At 39.8% G+C, this 13,719-nt stretch overlaps 1 protein-coding gene across 3 annotated transcripts in view; it reads left to right on the top strand.

Moving 5' to 3' along the window:
- The window catches only part of kif1b (kinesin family member 1B), a 53,001-nt gene that overhangs the window by 12,420 nt on the left and 26,862 nt on the right, over positions 1-13,719 (top strand). For 2 of the 3 annotated variants that reach the window (XM_029506912.1, XM_029506913.1), the window contains 13 exons: positions 2,904-2,980; positions 3,094-3,273; positions 4,337-4,405; positions 4,709-4,887; positions 5,574-5,685; positions 6,115-6,192; positions 6,298-6,363; positions 6,856-6,931; positions 7,453-7,531; positions 7,650-7,792; positions 10,471-10,604; positions 11,858-11,937; positions 12,510-12,585. In XM_029506912.1, the coding sequence (XP_029362772.1) occupies positions 2,904-2,980; positions 3,094-3,273; positions 4,337-4,405; positions 4,709-4,887; positions 5,574-5,685; positions 6,115-6,192; positions 6,298-6,363; positions 6,856-6,931; positions 7,453-7,531; positions 7,650-7,792; positions 10,471-10,604; positions 11,858-11,937; positions 12,510-12,585 (1,349 nt within the window). Of the gene's footprint in view, positions 1-2,903; positions 2,981-3,093; positions 3,274-4,336; positions 4,406-4,708; positions 4,888-5,573; positions 5,686-6,114; positions 6,193-6,297; positions 6,364-6,550; positions 6,569-6,855; positions 6,932-7,452; positions 7,532-7,649; positions 7,793-8,472; positions 8,515-10,392; positions 10,605-11,857; positions 11,938-12,509; positions 12,586-13,719 lie in introns of all 3 variants that reach the window. The other variant, XM_029506911.1, reaches the window with a different exon arrangement.

The raw sequence follows: 13,719 nt of genomic DNA, 5'->3' as shown, positions 1-13,719 counted from the left end.
GTGTTACAACTGAGGTTGGAAGTGTTTTGTTGTTGTTTCTTTTTCCTGGTGCTGTTGATTGCCTACACTGGTGTTCAGGTGTGTGTATGATCAGCTCCATCCAGGTTTGGCTCCTGTGTTGGGTGAAGGGAGCTATAAAGGGGGCCAAGATGGCAATTTACATGAGCGCTCCCTCCCTCCTTTTCTGCAACCAGCAGTCACTTGTGTGTAGATATTTAGTCTTGTTTTCTTTCTGCATTTTATTGTGATAGTAAGGAAGGACTGTCAGTTTTGTTTATTCTATTTTCTCCTGTGTTTGTGAATTAGGGAGGTAAGTTGCTGCCTTGAAGCTTTGTTTATTTGATATGTAAGCGCTACTCCCATGGTTAGGTTACTTTTTCTCTGCTATTTCAGTCTCGGCCTACCCTTCTGTTGTTCAGCTCATGCATTCCACAAGCAACAATAAATACCAATAATCCACATCAGAGTTCATTGTGTGTTTATTGCTACTTGGGTCATGGTGAAGATGGGTGCCTGCCATGCTGTGCCTCAGGTCCTCTTGGCTGGGCCTAATGGTGGTGACGTAATAGTTAAATGAATATTGAGAGGAGTAAATGTTGCCCCTTCTCTCTCTCATGGGAGGTAATGCAGTATTTTACTTTGCGTGGTAGTTTCAGCATCCTTGCTTCAATTTAATTTTAATGGACCCTTACGTTACACTCTTAGTATCTATTGAAATGATGGCATGAGTAAAGCGGCTATCTGATCTGAATGTTTGATGAGATGGTCATGCCATATTGGGAGCATGATTCACCTTGAACAGTTGAACAGTCTCCCACTGACTGTCACCATGTAGTTATGCTTAGCCTTGATACATTTTTACACCGTCTCTGACGAGAGCCCATGACCAAACAGGAAATGAACACACTCGCAAATTAGAAAGTTCAGATCATGTCTTGCTAGAACACAGCTGTGATTCCCAATAAGACCAGTTTGTCAGTCTGCTGGCCCGTCATGAGCATCCTGCTTTCCAAATGCCCACACGTGGCACTGTCTCATCATCTTTCTGTTTTTATTGCTCATGCTGCCCCTTCATTAATAGCCACAGTAGATTGTTCCAGGAAAGGGCAATAGGGGCACTGGTAACTTAAATCTTCCTTCGTTTCTAAATGCCCTGGCTCCAATTTCCCTTTGGAGGCAGGTCAAAGGTGAAAATGGGCTTTATTTAGCCATCGGTTTTGCTGTATCCTCTTCCAGTGCCCAGTATGGAAGCTACTGCGCCGCCTGGGCACCTTGACCCGTTTGAAGTTAGTAGGAGGTCTAGAAAATACATTGGTGTTACCTGTGCTAGGTTGTAGCTTCCTGGGTTTCAGCACAGCCACCATTGCTTTCATCATCACATATTTAGCATGAAGCAGTTCTGCTGTCTGAGGACACTCTGTGCTTTTCTGCCAGCTTGTGACCCATGGAGGGCGATATGCAATCCCTGTCTCTCCACATCTCCTGCATTATTGATAAGTGTATTAAAATCCTCTAAATGCAGAAGGCACTCTGCCTGGGACGTACTGATGCTTAAGCCTCTCAAGTACTCATGTCAAGGAGTCAGACCTGGCGTTAATTTGCCAATTTGCAAAATACAGAATTTTAACTGAAAAGGACTAATTGCAGCTTTGTAGCGCACACTGGAGATTTGCCTAGAGACAGTGACAATGTAAATACAGATTGTGTCGTTCTTATTAGATGTAGATCACACAGTTTTCTTTTCACTCTTGGTTTCTATTGTTGAGCTGTTTGGATTGTTGCTAGGCTCTTGAGATCGCCTGTTAATTTTAGTCCCTCAAACGTTATATTCTTTTCACAAGCCTTGCTCTCAGTTATTCCTCTCCACCTCCCCCCACAATTCCATTTGATCATGTAGCCGAGTGAACTACATCTGCTCTGACATAAGGCAGCTTTAGACAATAAAAGTTTGTTTAAGAGGGGAATATCAGTAACAATTCGGGCACTGATGCCTTCAAATATCTTGCAGTAGACTCTTGGTCTTAGTATGCACTGAACACCAGTCCCAAAGGCACTAGCATGATCGAGAGGGATGACATACCAGGCATGGCTGCACATTCTTGTTCATTAAGAAAGGCCTGTGTGGCCATAGAGAGGGACTGTGTAGTGTAGAAACATTGTGTTGCATTGTCCTCTGCAGAATAAGGGCAAGGTGGAGCAATAGGAGTAGCCACATGTGGTATTACTTAAATGCTATTGTTTGACATATTTCCATGTTATCAGTGCACAGTATGAATGAAAATACAGATTAAAGACAGTGGATTGGCAATGCTCGAGACTACAGCTGCAGTTGTCAGAAAAAGAAAACCAAGGGCTCAAGATCTACCCCTCATTCATGTGACTTTCTGTTCTAAATATATATCGTGATTGAGGAACTGATTAGAGAACAGGATCTTAAACCACTTGCCATTTGCCACTTGCCACCTTGGACTAATAAAGAATTATTACAGAATTATTAATTACAGTCTATTAAATTGTTGGATTTAGTCTCTCCATTTTGTGAAAATGTATGAATGGGAGTTGTTTGTTTCTTTCTGTTTGAAATGTCCAAGTTGTCTAAGTGCGATTTGAGCAATTGAGCAAAAAAGGGAAAAAAAGGAAAAAGTAGGCCACAAAGCCAAGACAGAAATGACTAGTGTGTTTAAGAGTCCCTGCCATAATCCATACTGACTGCACAGAAGCCACTTTTGGGTAGGACAGGCATACTTAAAATGTAATACTGGAATTCAATACATGACATAACAAATTAAATAATTTGATGAAACATTTAAAATCAAGATACAAGAATTTCTCCATGTTGTCTTGCATTCTTATTTGAACCAGATGTTATCAACCACATTACTAATTTTATTCCTCACCCACAGCTATTGTCAACCCCAAAGCCCCAAAGGAACCAGCAAAAACCTTCAGTTTTGATTACTCCTACTGGTCACACACTACGGTGAGTTTGAACACTCATTAGCTGTTATAAAAACTATCATTAATTCTCTTCTCAAATACCATAAACTTATTGCAATTCTGTATATTCCAAGTAATCTTCTGTCTTTCCTACAGCCAGAAGACCCCTGCTTTGCATCACAGAACCTTGTGTATAATGACATTGGCAAAGAAATGTTGCAGCATGCTTTTGAGGGCTACAACGTCTGCATCTTTGCCTATGGCCAGACAGGAGCTGGCAAATCCTACACCATGATGGGCAAGCAGGAGGAGGGGCAGGAGGGAATCATTCCTATGGTTGGTTTTACCACTTATTCTCAGTTTAGTGGTTCACATAAAAGAGATTGCCTTGTGGTCGGTATTGTTTACTAGTCCTGTTCAATTAGGTCATTCTTGTTGGTAATACAACCCTGTTTCGTAGTCTATAGGCGCTGTCGACAGTCCATGGATATTATCCCACTAGTCTATAAGTCAATCAGTTCTGTCACATTTCAAAGGGTTAGGGTTAAATCTACATCTAAAATGCTGAGACTGCATCGCCCCAGGAAAGATTATTTTCACCTAAAAGCAATGGGATTGCTTTTACTCTGGTGGGATAATATCCTTATCCTCATCTATTTCAAGTCAACTGCAGCATTGTTTGCTTACTGTCGTAGCCAATGCTTTATTCAGAAGTGGAATAGAAATGGGAATATGGGCCAGATTAAAGCCCAGGGTCCAGTATTAACCCTTTTACACAGAGCCTCTGGCAGCACATTTGCACAATGACACTTCAAATTACCATAAATTAGAAAATGTTTGCCCTGTCAGAGAAATTACAGTGGTTTCTGAAAGCTGGTTGTGTAAGTTGGTGAATCCGCTCCTTCGTTGTTAACCTTTTAATAAACATAGATATATCCTTTTAACATACTCTAAACTGCCGGATATTGAAGGTTCTGTGATCTGGAAAAATGGGCAAAAGCACTTACTCACAGGACACTTTCTGGCCTTTTTATGGTTCAAATAAGCAGAAAGTCCAGGTGGACAATAGGAATCTTCCATGTTAATATGGTATATGGCCCACCAGGGATCTGCAAGAAATATGAAACGTAAACCCTCTAAGGTCTATATTATTAAGGGATTATATAGGATTTGACTTTAAATTGGTTCTAAGTGCGTCATCACAAGATTGGGTAGTTGATTGTATTGTTTTCATCAAATGTAATACCCCTTTTTTCTAGAAAATAAAGGTTTGCAAAACATCCCCCACAGAATGAAACTGTTTTGGTCTAACATCCACAGATGTCACCTCTTTTCATCCTGCCGTTCTCTTTTGTCAATGCTGTAGAATTGCACTAAAATATCTTTTTCTGTCTCTCAGCTCTGTGAAGATCTATTTGAGAAAATCAATGATGACTGCAACAAAGAGGATCTCTCCTACTCAGTAGAGGTGAGTCTAAGACTGCGTCTGCATCTGGAATCTCCCAAGGTTAGCCCAGGCCTCTGTGTTTCAAATACCATCATGTGACCGACAATCTCATTGTGACAGCTTCACAGGTGTTAGATTTCATTAACATTTTATGTTTAACGGAGCACGTTTTCTGATGATACCACATAAAAGAAATCTAATTTTATATAATAATACATTTCCATCACTCAGATCTGCATTATATAAAGTTGCATTATTTGGCCATAAGTTACTGGTTTGCTTAGACACCTGAACAAATTGTGTTACTTTTGCAAATGTTTTCAGGTTAGTTACATGGAGATCTACTGTGAGCGGGTACGAGATTTACTCAATCCGAAGAACAAAGGCAACCTTCGAGTGCGAGAACACCCGCTACTGGGTCCCTACGTAGAGGACCTGTCCAAGCTAGCTGTCACCTCCTATACAGACATTGCTGACCTCATGGATGCAGGCAACAAGGCCAGGTGAGTCAAGCCCTTGGATTGTTCTGAGGTCATAGGAAAGATTGTAGTAGCTGTGATGAAATGATACCCCACATCCTCAGAAGAACTGGGACAAGGAAGCTTTTTATCATGCAGATGAATTAACCCGAATGGCTAAAACCACATAATCTTAGCTAAGTTGTCTTTTTTTTCTTTTTTCTTTTTTTTATGCAGTTGTTAAGCTTGACTTTAATGACTGTTTATCGCACGTAGTAAGAATCTCAATGAAATATCTTGGGTGAATGTCATGTATAAGTTTGTGTGTTTGACTGTGTGTTGTGTGCGTCTGTGTCATGGGAGCTCCTGTGGGAGGAGTGAACTCTGCCTTAATCTTCCTGTGTTGACTCAGAAGGCTTATTTCTAGAACATGGCGTGTAAAGCCTGTATCTCCCCTGTACTATACCCCTAAGTGTGCCTTGTGTATTCATGTTTGGTGTCCTTACAGTATTATCCACCTCCACCACAGAAAATAATCCCTTAGACTCAATTCACCCTAATAGGCATAAAGCCCAGTGATGATAACTCCAGTAATAGCCATGAGGATGAGTTTAGGATTAATAATACTGGATAATTAAAAAAAAAAAAGTGATTTAAGTGCTCAGAGAAATGCGTTACATCCACATGGTGTTTGCATTTCCCTAATGATGGTGACGTGTGCTAACCTGCAGAACTGTGGCTGCCACCAACATGAATGAGACCAGCAGCAGGTCCCATGCTGTTTTCACCATTGTCTTCACACAGAGGAAACATGACAGCGAGACAGACCTCTCCACCGAAAAGGTCAGACAACAAAAGAAAACAGGACACCTTCTGCTTCGTACATTAGACTCTCTCTAAACTATGTTTATACCTTAAAAAGCTTTGCATCTTAGATTTTTTCCCATGGCTGTCTAAGTTAGTGGCAAATGGAGAAAGAAAAGGAGCCATTTTAGATTTGACTTTTAGCAATACCCTGACGGCACAAAGACCACAGTGTTATTGTAAACACAATGCCTATTGTGTTCAGCACCTCTTATCAGTTTTTCTGCTTAGCTGCATTTCATTGAACAGCTAAGTCCAACTGTTTAGTATGGCTTTTGTGTCTTTCAAGATATTTTTGAGGTGAGGTTTGTGAACTATTGTTTTTTGAAAACATAATGAACTTTGTTTTTTTTCCTCTCTACATTACTAATGAATTTTATACAACTAAAATACATTTACTCCGTCCAGGTCAGTAAAATTAGTCTGGTGGACTTGGCAGGGAGTGAACGAGCAGATTCCACTGGAGCTAAAGGTACCAGATTAAAGGTAAGACCCCAACTATCTCTCTTATCACCACGCAGCTACTATAACAATCACTTGATAGGTATCACCTTGATTGATCTTGAATGACATTTTTCTTTGTGGTTCCAGGAAGGAGCAAACATTAACAAATCTCTCACCACGTTAGGAAAGGTTATCTCTGCCTTGGCTGAAGTGGTGAGTGTTTTAAGTTTGTTTCTATTTCTTTCAAACTTTCCTCTCCTCCTGTTCCTCCTGTTCAGCCTTTGTCTTACCTTCTATGACTTGAACCGATCTTCTCAAGGAATCCATGTCTGTAGCCTGGCATGCTGTAATGTCTGCCTCTGTTTCTCTCCTCTTGTCCTTGTAATGCTTGCTTACACAGGATAACTGTACCAGCAAGGTAAAAACTTTGACAGCTCAACCATTAACCTTTGATCCCCCACAAGGCAGATTTGACAAACTTTTGCTATGTGCTGAAGCTTAAAAACAATGTTTTGCCATTTAAATGATGCTTTTAGACACCATACCCAGTAAATCTGTGCATAGAAGCAGAAGTGAATCAAATCAGGCTTATGCTCATTTTACCACTTCTCCATTACATATGATGGATTTCTAACATTCATTTTTAAAATGGAAAGTTAGAATATTTCGCTTTTGTCAGCCAAATGAATATTTTGTTTACTGCAGAGCAAGAAGAAGAAGAAGACTGACTTCATCCCATACAGAGACTCTGTTCTGACATGGCTGTTGAGGGAGAACCTGGGTATGAATGTTAATATCAAATAAAATTCTTTCCTATTGTGACATTTATTTATTTATTCACATACATAAATGTCACAATAGGAATGTGTGAATTGTTAAATCCTTATTCCTGAATGGAAAAAAAGTTTGCACCCTAACCCTGAACCCTGAAGTGGGGGGGGCAGGACCTAGTGTACATTACTCTACCAATTTAAGAAGGACACTGTCAGCAAACTGTATATCAGCTAAACTAGACAAGTACAACCATCTCATTGGTTCAGACACGTAGAGTAGAAGTGTGTATCTATAATCTGAGCTGAATCCATATCAGGCTGAGGTCCAGTGGGAGACTTGTGGAATAAGGAATGAAGCACTGATTTTGCTGTATTGGTGATTTCTATGCCCAGTATTGTTACTTTACAGTGCATTTTAAATCCTTCGTATTTTCAATAAAGCTAATGCTAAACTACCTGATGCCTGCATACATTTGCAAAATTTTAATTTTATGGATATCTTCTTATATATATCGTCTTTTGTTCTCAGGTGGAAACTCCAGAACAGCCATGGTCGCTGCTCTTAGTCCTGCAGATATTAACTATGATGAAACTCTCAGTACACTCCGGTAAAGATCCTCTTCACTATATGGATGACAACAAAATAATCAATTAAAATAAATGTTTACATTCCAATTTAGTTCAATTTTCAAGCCCTTAACAAAAAAAGTTTATGCTGAATTTTAGCTATGCTGACCGGGCCAAGAACATCAAATGCAATGCTGTCATTAATGAAGATCCCAACAATAAGCTGGTGCGTGACCTGAAGGATGAAGTGGCTCGGCTCAAGGAGCTGCTCCGTGCCCAGGGCTTGGGAGACATCCTGGACAGTGAGTTTTATGCTATACCAGCTAGCCCTATTTGCAGTCATGCAGCAGCATCTACATTCTCTCTTAGTCTTACCACACGTTGGGAACGTTTCCTCCCTTCATCACTGTGTCATCGCTTTCTGACATTCAGCTTTGTTTCCATCGCAGTGCTTGTACCTTTTTCTAGTCCAAAACTAAAAACAGTTAAACAGCTTCAACTTATTCACCACCAGACTGGTTTATTATGCCTCCTTACAGAGTAAAATGTGTATTTTGCATCATGCAGCACAGAATAATTCTGATTTTTAATAATTAGAATATTTAAAGTTCTACATTGTATAAAAGCACTCCTAAGTCATTAAATGAAGATTTTAGACGAATTGTGACCGACAACACAAATGGTAGCTAAAAGCTACACGAATATACTTCATCTGCTGTGCAGGAGTAATGGCTCATAGCCCAGTAAATTAGAGACATAATATGCCAATTAATAACTTCTAATATAAGTGACTAATAATCTGCTTATAATAATCATTAGTTAATGATTGCTTAGTCTAACAACATGGCACTTAACAAGTCATTCAATGTCATTTCTCATCACCCTCATCATCCTCATCCAACTCTCTAAAACTGTAACTTTTTCCTCCCATTCTACTGGTGCTGACCTCTGACCCTTTTCATCTTTCCTGCTTCCCCCCCAGTTGATCCTATGGGGGATGATTGCCCAGGAGGTGGAATCAAATGTGTGTATATGTGCGGAAGTCATGTATTGTCTATCGCTATTTGCCTTATTAATTATGGCTAACATTGCTTATTTCCCACATTACATTTATATTAATCTGCTACCAGCTTTGCATGTAAATGCTTAAAAAGCAAATGCTTAATAGAAGGAACTTCAGAAATGCAAGTCTGCATAGGTGCGTTGATCTGGCGAGGGTTAGCATGCAACTAGGTTAGCATGCTTTGCGCTTGTGTTTCTGTTACTTCTCAGAATGATGTGGGTGAGGCCGCTGCAGGCTCAGATCCAACTATGATTCAATTAGATAGAACACACCATTTAGAAATACTACTCTTAGACTAGTCTGTCTTTCTCCTCCATCCCCAATACACCTGCATCATTTTCTCACCATGCTGGCCTTTGATTAATTTTCTTAAGCTTTTTCTCTTGCCAGTGGTCTTTCTGCTTTTTTATTTTGTTTTCTTTGACTAATCATTTGCTGCAGGTGACAGTGCTCAAAGCTTTAAAATGCCACTTCTCAGTTCCGAAACTGAGGCTCAGAGCTACAAACAGAAAGGTGCATGATCCTGAAATTCCAAGTAGCTACACTAGAGCTTTATGTATACAGGGTTGACTAACTTGATGTGTTGTTATAGTTTGTATTGAATAGTTAGTTTGCTAGTGAATCCTGTGCTTTATTCTCAGATATTCCTAACACATCTTCCTATTCCTCTTTTGTGCTAATACTTTTTGACAGTGCTCTTTACCAGTTTCTGACCAAAAGGCAATCTTAGCTCTACTAATTTGCAGACTAAAAGCACACATTTTTCTGCTGCTGTCGTCTTAAGGGCTAGTTAAGTATAAAAGCTCAGATCTTGGGTTTTGATTCATTCCTTGGGTTAAGTACTCCTGACGGTTACAGCTGTGACTAAGCATAATGGTATTACATTGCCAGTCTGTCCATCCGACTCGTTCTTGTGAACTTGATATTGCAATATGTTAGGGATAAAAAAAAAAAATCCCCTGATCAATAATGATAATAATAATAATAATAATAAGCTGATATTACCAATGTCAACTGTATTGACTTTAATTTTCAAAATGCCAGCACCTCCTAGATCAATTAAATCCTGCTTTATTGGCCTTATCTAAAAAAAAAACTGTTAAATAATAAAAGTGTTTAGTTTGTCTTGGCCAACTTAGAAGTGTGTGACCCCAGAGGTCTTTGAGCAGTCTGTATTGACATCGGGTGCCTGACCTCTAATAAGGCTGTGTGTGTGTGCGCAGTGACTCAGAATACTTGACTGCAGGCTGAATTTTGGCAGCATGTGTCAACAACCGTCATCTAGCCATCCTATGGATATTATAGCAGTCTCCAATTCCCCTCCATCCCGTATTTGTTACACTGATGGTAGTTTTCAATCCATGTGTTTTTATCCACGTTGGAGTTCAGAGGAAAAGCAAAAGTGACATGTTGTTATTCATTTGAATTGCCCACACTTCAAATGAATAAATTAAGTGCTGAAATTGGTACATGTACTGTGGTACATTGTAATGGATTAAAATTTGAGATCTAATGCTCTCCCTATGGAGAACAGTGGGGATAAACAAACTCTTGAAAACCACCTGGAGTGAAAACTGCTGCTGTCCTTAGCTGACCATTATGCTGGATGTTTGTCTTAACCCGTTGACGAACAACGTGTGTCTTACATTGGTCTTCCCTCCCCTTTGTCCTTTCTGTTTCCCCAACTTTCTCTTCCCTTTCTCTCTCCTCCTATTTGGTATTTGGTTCCTCCATTCTATGTGTTTTATTCCCTCTACCCTATCCTGTGCCTGCCCCATGTTTTCCTCTGTTGTTCCCCCCCTTTCTGTCTCTCTTTCTTCTCTCTTGCTGTTGGCTCAGACCTCAAAGACATTCAGAACAATAAGAATAGATACTTGGTAGCTTCAGAGAATCAACGACCTGGCCATTTTTCCACAGCCCCTATTGATTCCCTGACAGCCTCTCCATCCTCTGGCTCACTGTGCAGCCAGGGAGGGCTGCAGTCTGTCACCAGTATCCAGGAACGCATCATGTCCACCCCTGGAGGAGAGGAGGCCATTGAAAGACTTAAGGTAAACTTGTCATGTGCAACATGAAGAACTCCTCAAATCAGAAACATGTATGTGTCAATCCTAACAACAAGGAAAGTAACTTTTTAATTACGGGGGGGGGGGGGGTCAATTTTTCCATTATCCTCTTTATGATTAAATGATGCCCTTTATATGGCTGACGTTCTTGGTGCTTTGTAGGGTAACAGACTGGCTCACACTTGCCAAAATTAAAGTTTTCACCTCCAATCTTCAAAAACCATTTCTATACAAGAACATCTTTATGATTTAATACAAATTCTGCAAGATTTTCTCCTTTATCTGTTTGCATCATGCACCAGATTCATTTACAGACTACTACTGATACATTTTCTAGGGAAGGACCAAAACTGTAGCAGGTGGATCCTTCAAAATTGCTAGCTGGTTGCTGACTAATCAAGACATCATAAATAAAAATCAATCTTGCTAGTACATACAGTGTAGTAGTCAGTCCAGTCAATTGTAAGTTAACTTTATGTCAGGATGACTGCTGTTTAGCTGAAGCCCACACATGGTCCTCAAAGTACATTTTGGGAGTCAGTTGTTGTGTGGTCTCTCAGCTTCAAATCTCTGACTTGCCATAGCTCGCTCTCTCTACTCAGACGGGGGAACATAGGATTGTAACAACAAACCGTGACAAGCTGCAGTTTCCATGGCAACCATTGTGCCCAGTCTGTCCGTCATCCGGTGACGTCAAGCAGCAATGCAGATACGGGGGAAATTGGACCAAAATAGATCCAGTCTTATTGGATCTAATATGGAAGCACTTAATAGTCATGATCCAGAAGTATTGAAAATATTTTAGTATTTCATAAAAAAGATCAGATTGAAGGTTAACTTTTTAAGGCCATATCAAAACTAACTGCACTGTCGACAATTATTTGTAGTGTCAAGTCAAGAGATCCTGGCTTAACTTTTTCAAATGTACTGCAATATTAAACTTCGACAATGAAAAGTGTCTCAGAATATATCGTTATAACGGGGGAAGCATACAAAATAATTATATACTTCACTGTCTTTCAAAGAACAAGAACAGCTTCTTAATCAACATTATCTGTAATTCACAATCTTGTAATGTATAATTCCCATATTATATAACAATGTGTTCTGTGTGCGATTCAGACTGGATAGACCAATTGTGACGGAATTAAACATATTGCCTCCAGAACACAGATGGCATTCACCAATGATTACTTTACACTGTCTGTGTGTTCCCACACGTTGTTTCTTGTGTTCAGGAATCAGAAAAGATCATTGCAGAGCTCAATGAAACCTGGGAAGAGAAACTGCGAAAGACTGAAGCAATCCGCATGGAGAGGTCAGTATTAGGTGACAATATCTGATATCTGTTCTCTATCTCTCATGGGGGGGAGGGGGATGTGTGCCATATGTGTGCTTCCATCCCTTCCCTCAATATATTTTGGGAGTGTTAAACAACCCCCATAGCTCTGTCTCTGTCTTTTCACCCCTCAGTGCTGTCTCCTTTTTTTTTTTTTTTTTTTTTTTCTTCTCAACCTTTCCGTTTTGCTTCCCCTGCGCTCATTCTGTCCATTTCCTTCCTTTTTTCTTTTTTCACGCTCTGCTGCACAATCACCCTTCTCAGATCCTTTCTTCTCCTTTATCTACTCATCTGTAGCTGCAACCATCAACCAACTGGTGCCATTCTCTGCTTCTTGTCATACCACAAATCATTTTCTGTAATATTTCACAGCATCATTCTTACTTCTTTTCTCTTCACTGTGCAGTGGTCTGGAAATGAATGTAAAGAGTTGCAATACATAGTTCATTGCTGCAGCAAGAGAGTATATGCAACATGCAGCCTGAATAAGCTGTTTTCCACTGATGCAATTTTAACTGATATTCTTAAGTTGAAAAAATGTTTTTCTACAGGGAGGCCTTGCTTGCAGAGATGGGTGTGGCAATCCGTGAAGATGGAGGAACTTTGGGTGTATTCTCTCCTAAAAAGGTACAACAGACGTGAGACACAGACACTGATGTCAGGAATTGGGTCTGATTTCCTATGATATGCACACTCTTCCACCATAATTTCCTGACTTCTGTTTTCCATGCTCTGTTTTTCCATGAGAACCCTCCATGTGCAGTGGCTGGGTTTTCTCATGGTCACTTTATCACTGTCTCTGTCTTTCCACTCTTTGTCATATGCTTCCTTCACATACTCAGCTTAGCCATGAAAGGCAATTTGATGAGCAGTTTGATTGTTTTCCCGTCAAGAAGGTTTGTATAATTGAATCTGCAGAGAAAGCACCTCTCCTTCATTAGATCTAACCCTATAAATAACAGACTTAAGTTAAATCTTTAGTGGTTTAAAATCTATCCCTATTTCCCTCCATGTTTGATTTATATTCAAATTTTTTCAACCAGCTTTAACATGATGGGATTATATTCAGATTTGAAGAAGGATGTAGTATCAAATTAGTATCTTAATTTAAAACAATTAAATTTAAATAAACTAAGTTTTTCCCTGAATCTAGTACTTGGCTGAGTAGATTGATCACACTTCCTTTGATCGCTTCTTGCTATTATTGCTGTCCCAATGCTTACTAAATCACAGACAGTGGTATATCTCTCCTTAGCTCTCCATCATCTTTCAGTAGAAGCAGCAAAGTTGGGCAGCAACGTAAACATAGGTAGATAGACATAGGTAGTTTGTGGTTTTCAGCAAAGTCAGAATTGTGACAAAGAAGTGACTGTTCAGGTCCAGAGTCACTAGATCAGCTTTAGTTCCCTTTTTGAAATTAATCCTTCTTCATAGGTAAGCACATACTGCCTCAACTCCTAATTGTTGTGTGTCTTTTGTTTGTTTTTGTTTTGGTCACATCCATTTGCGATCCATTCATATTTTTCCCCCCCCTCTCTTTTCACTCATTGCCGCTGCATTGGTTAGCATTTCGTTGAGAAGCCTTGCGATCTCTATACAGACTTTAATGGGGTGTTTTCCCCTAAAAAGGTTGGTGGTCTGGTGGAGTAGTCTATTAGTTTTGCAATGTATTAGACTGTAAAACATGTCTGTACTACATTGATTTCATGTAGGTGACTGAACAAGCCTTCAGCAATGCTTAAATGCCCACTTGATTAGGAT

The sequence above is a fragment of the Echeneis naucrates genome, chromosome 7, assembly GCF_900963305.1.
Source record: "Echeneis naucrates chromosome 7, fEcheNa1.1, whole genome shotgun sequence".
NCBI lineage: Eukaryota > Metazoa > Chordata > Actinopteri > Carangiformes > Echeneidae > Echeneis > Echeneis naucrates.
The sequence above is the reverse complement of the archived record's forward strand: the minus strand, read 5'-3'. Positions and strand labels throughout refer to the sequence as shown.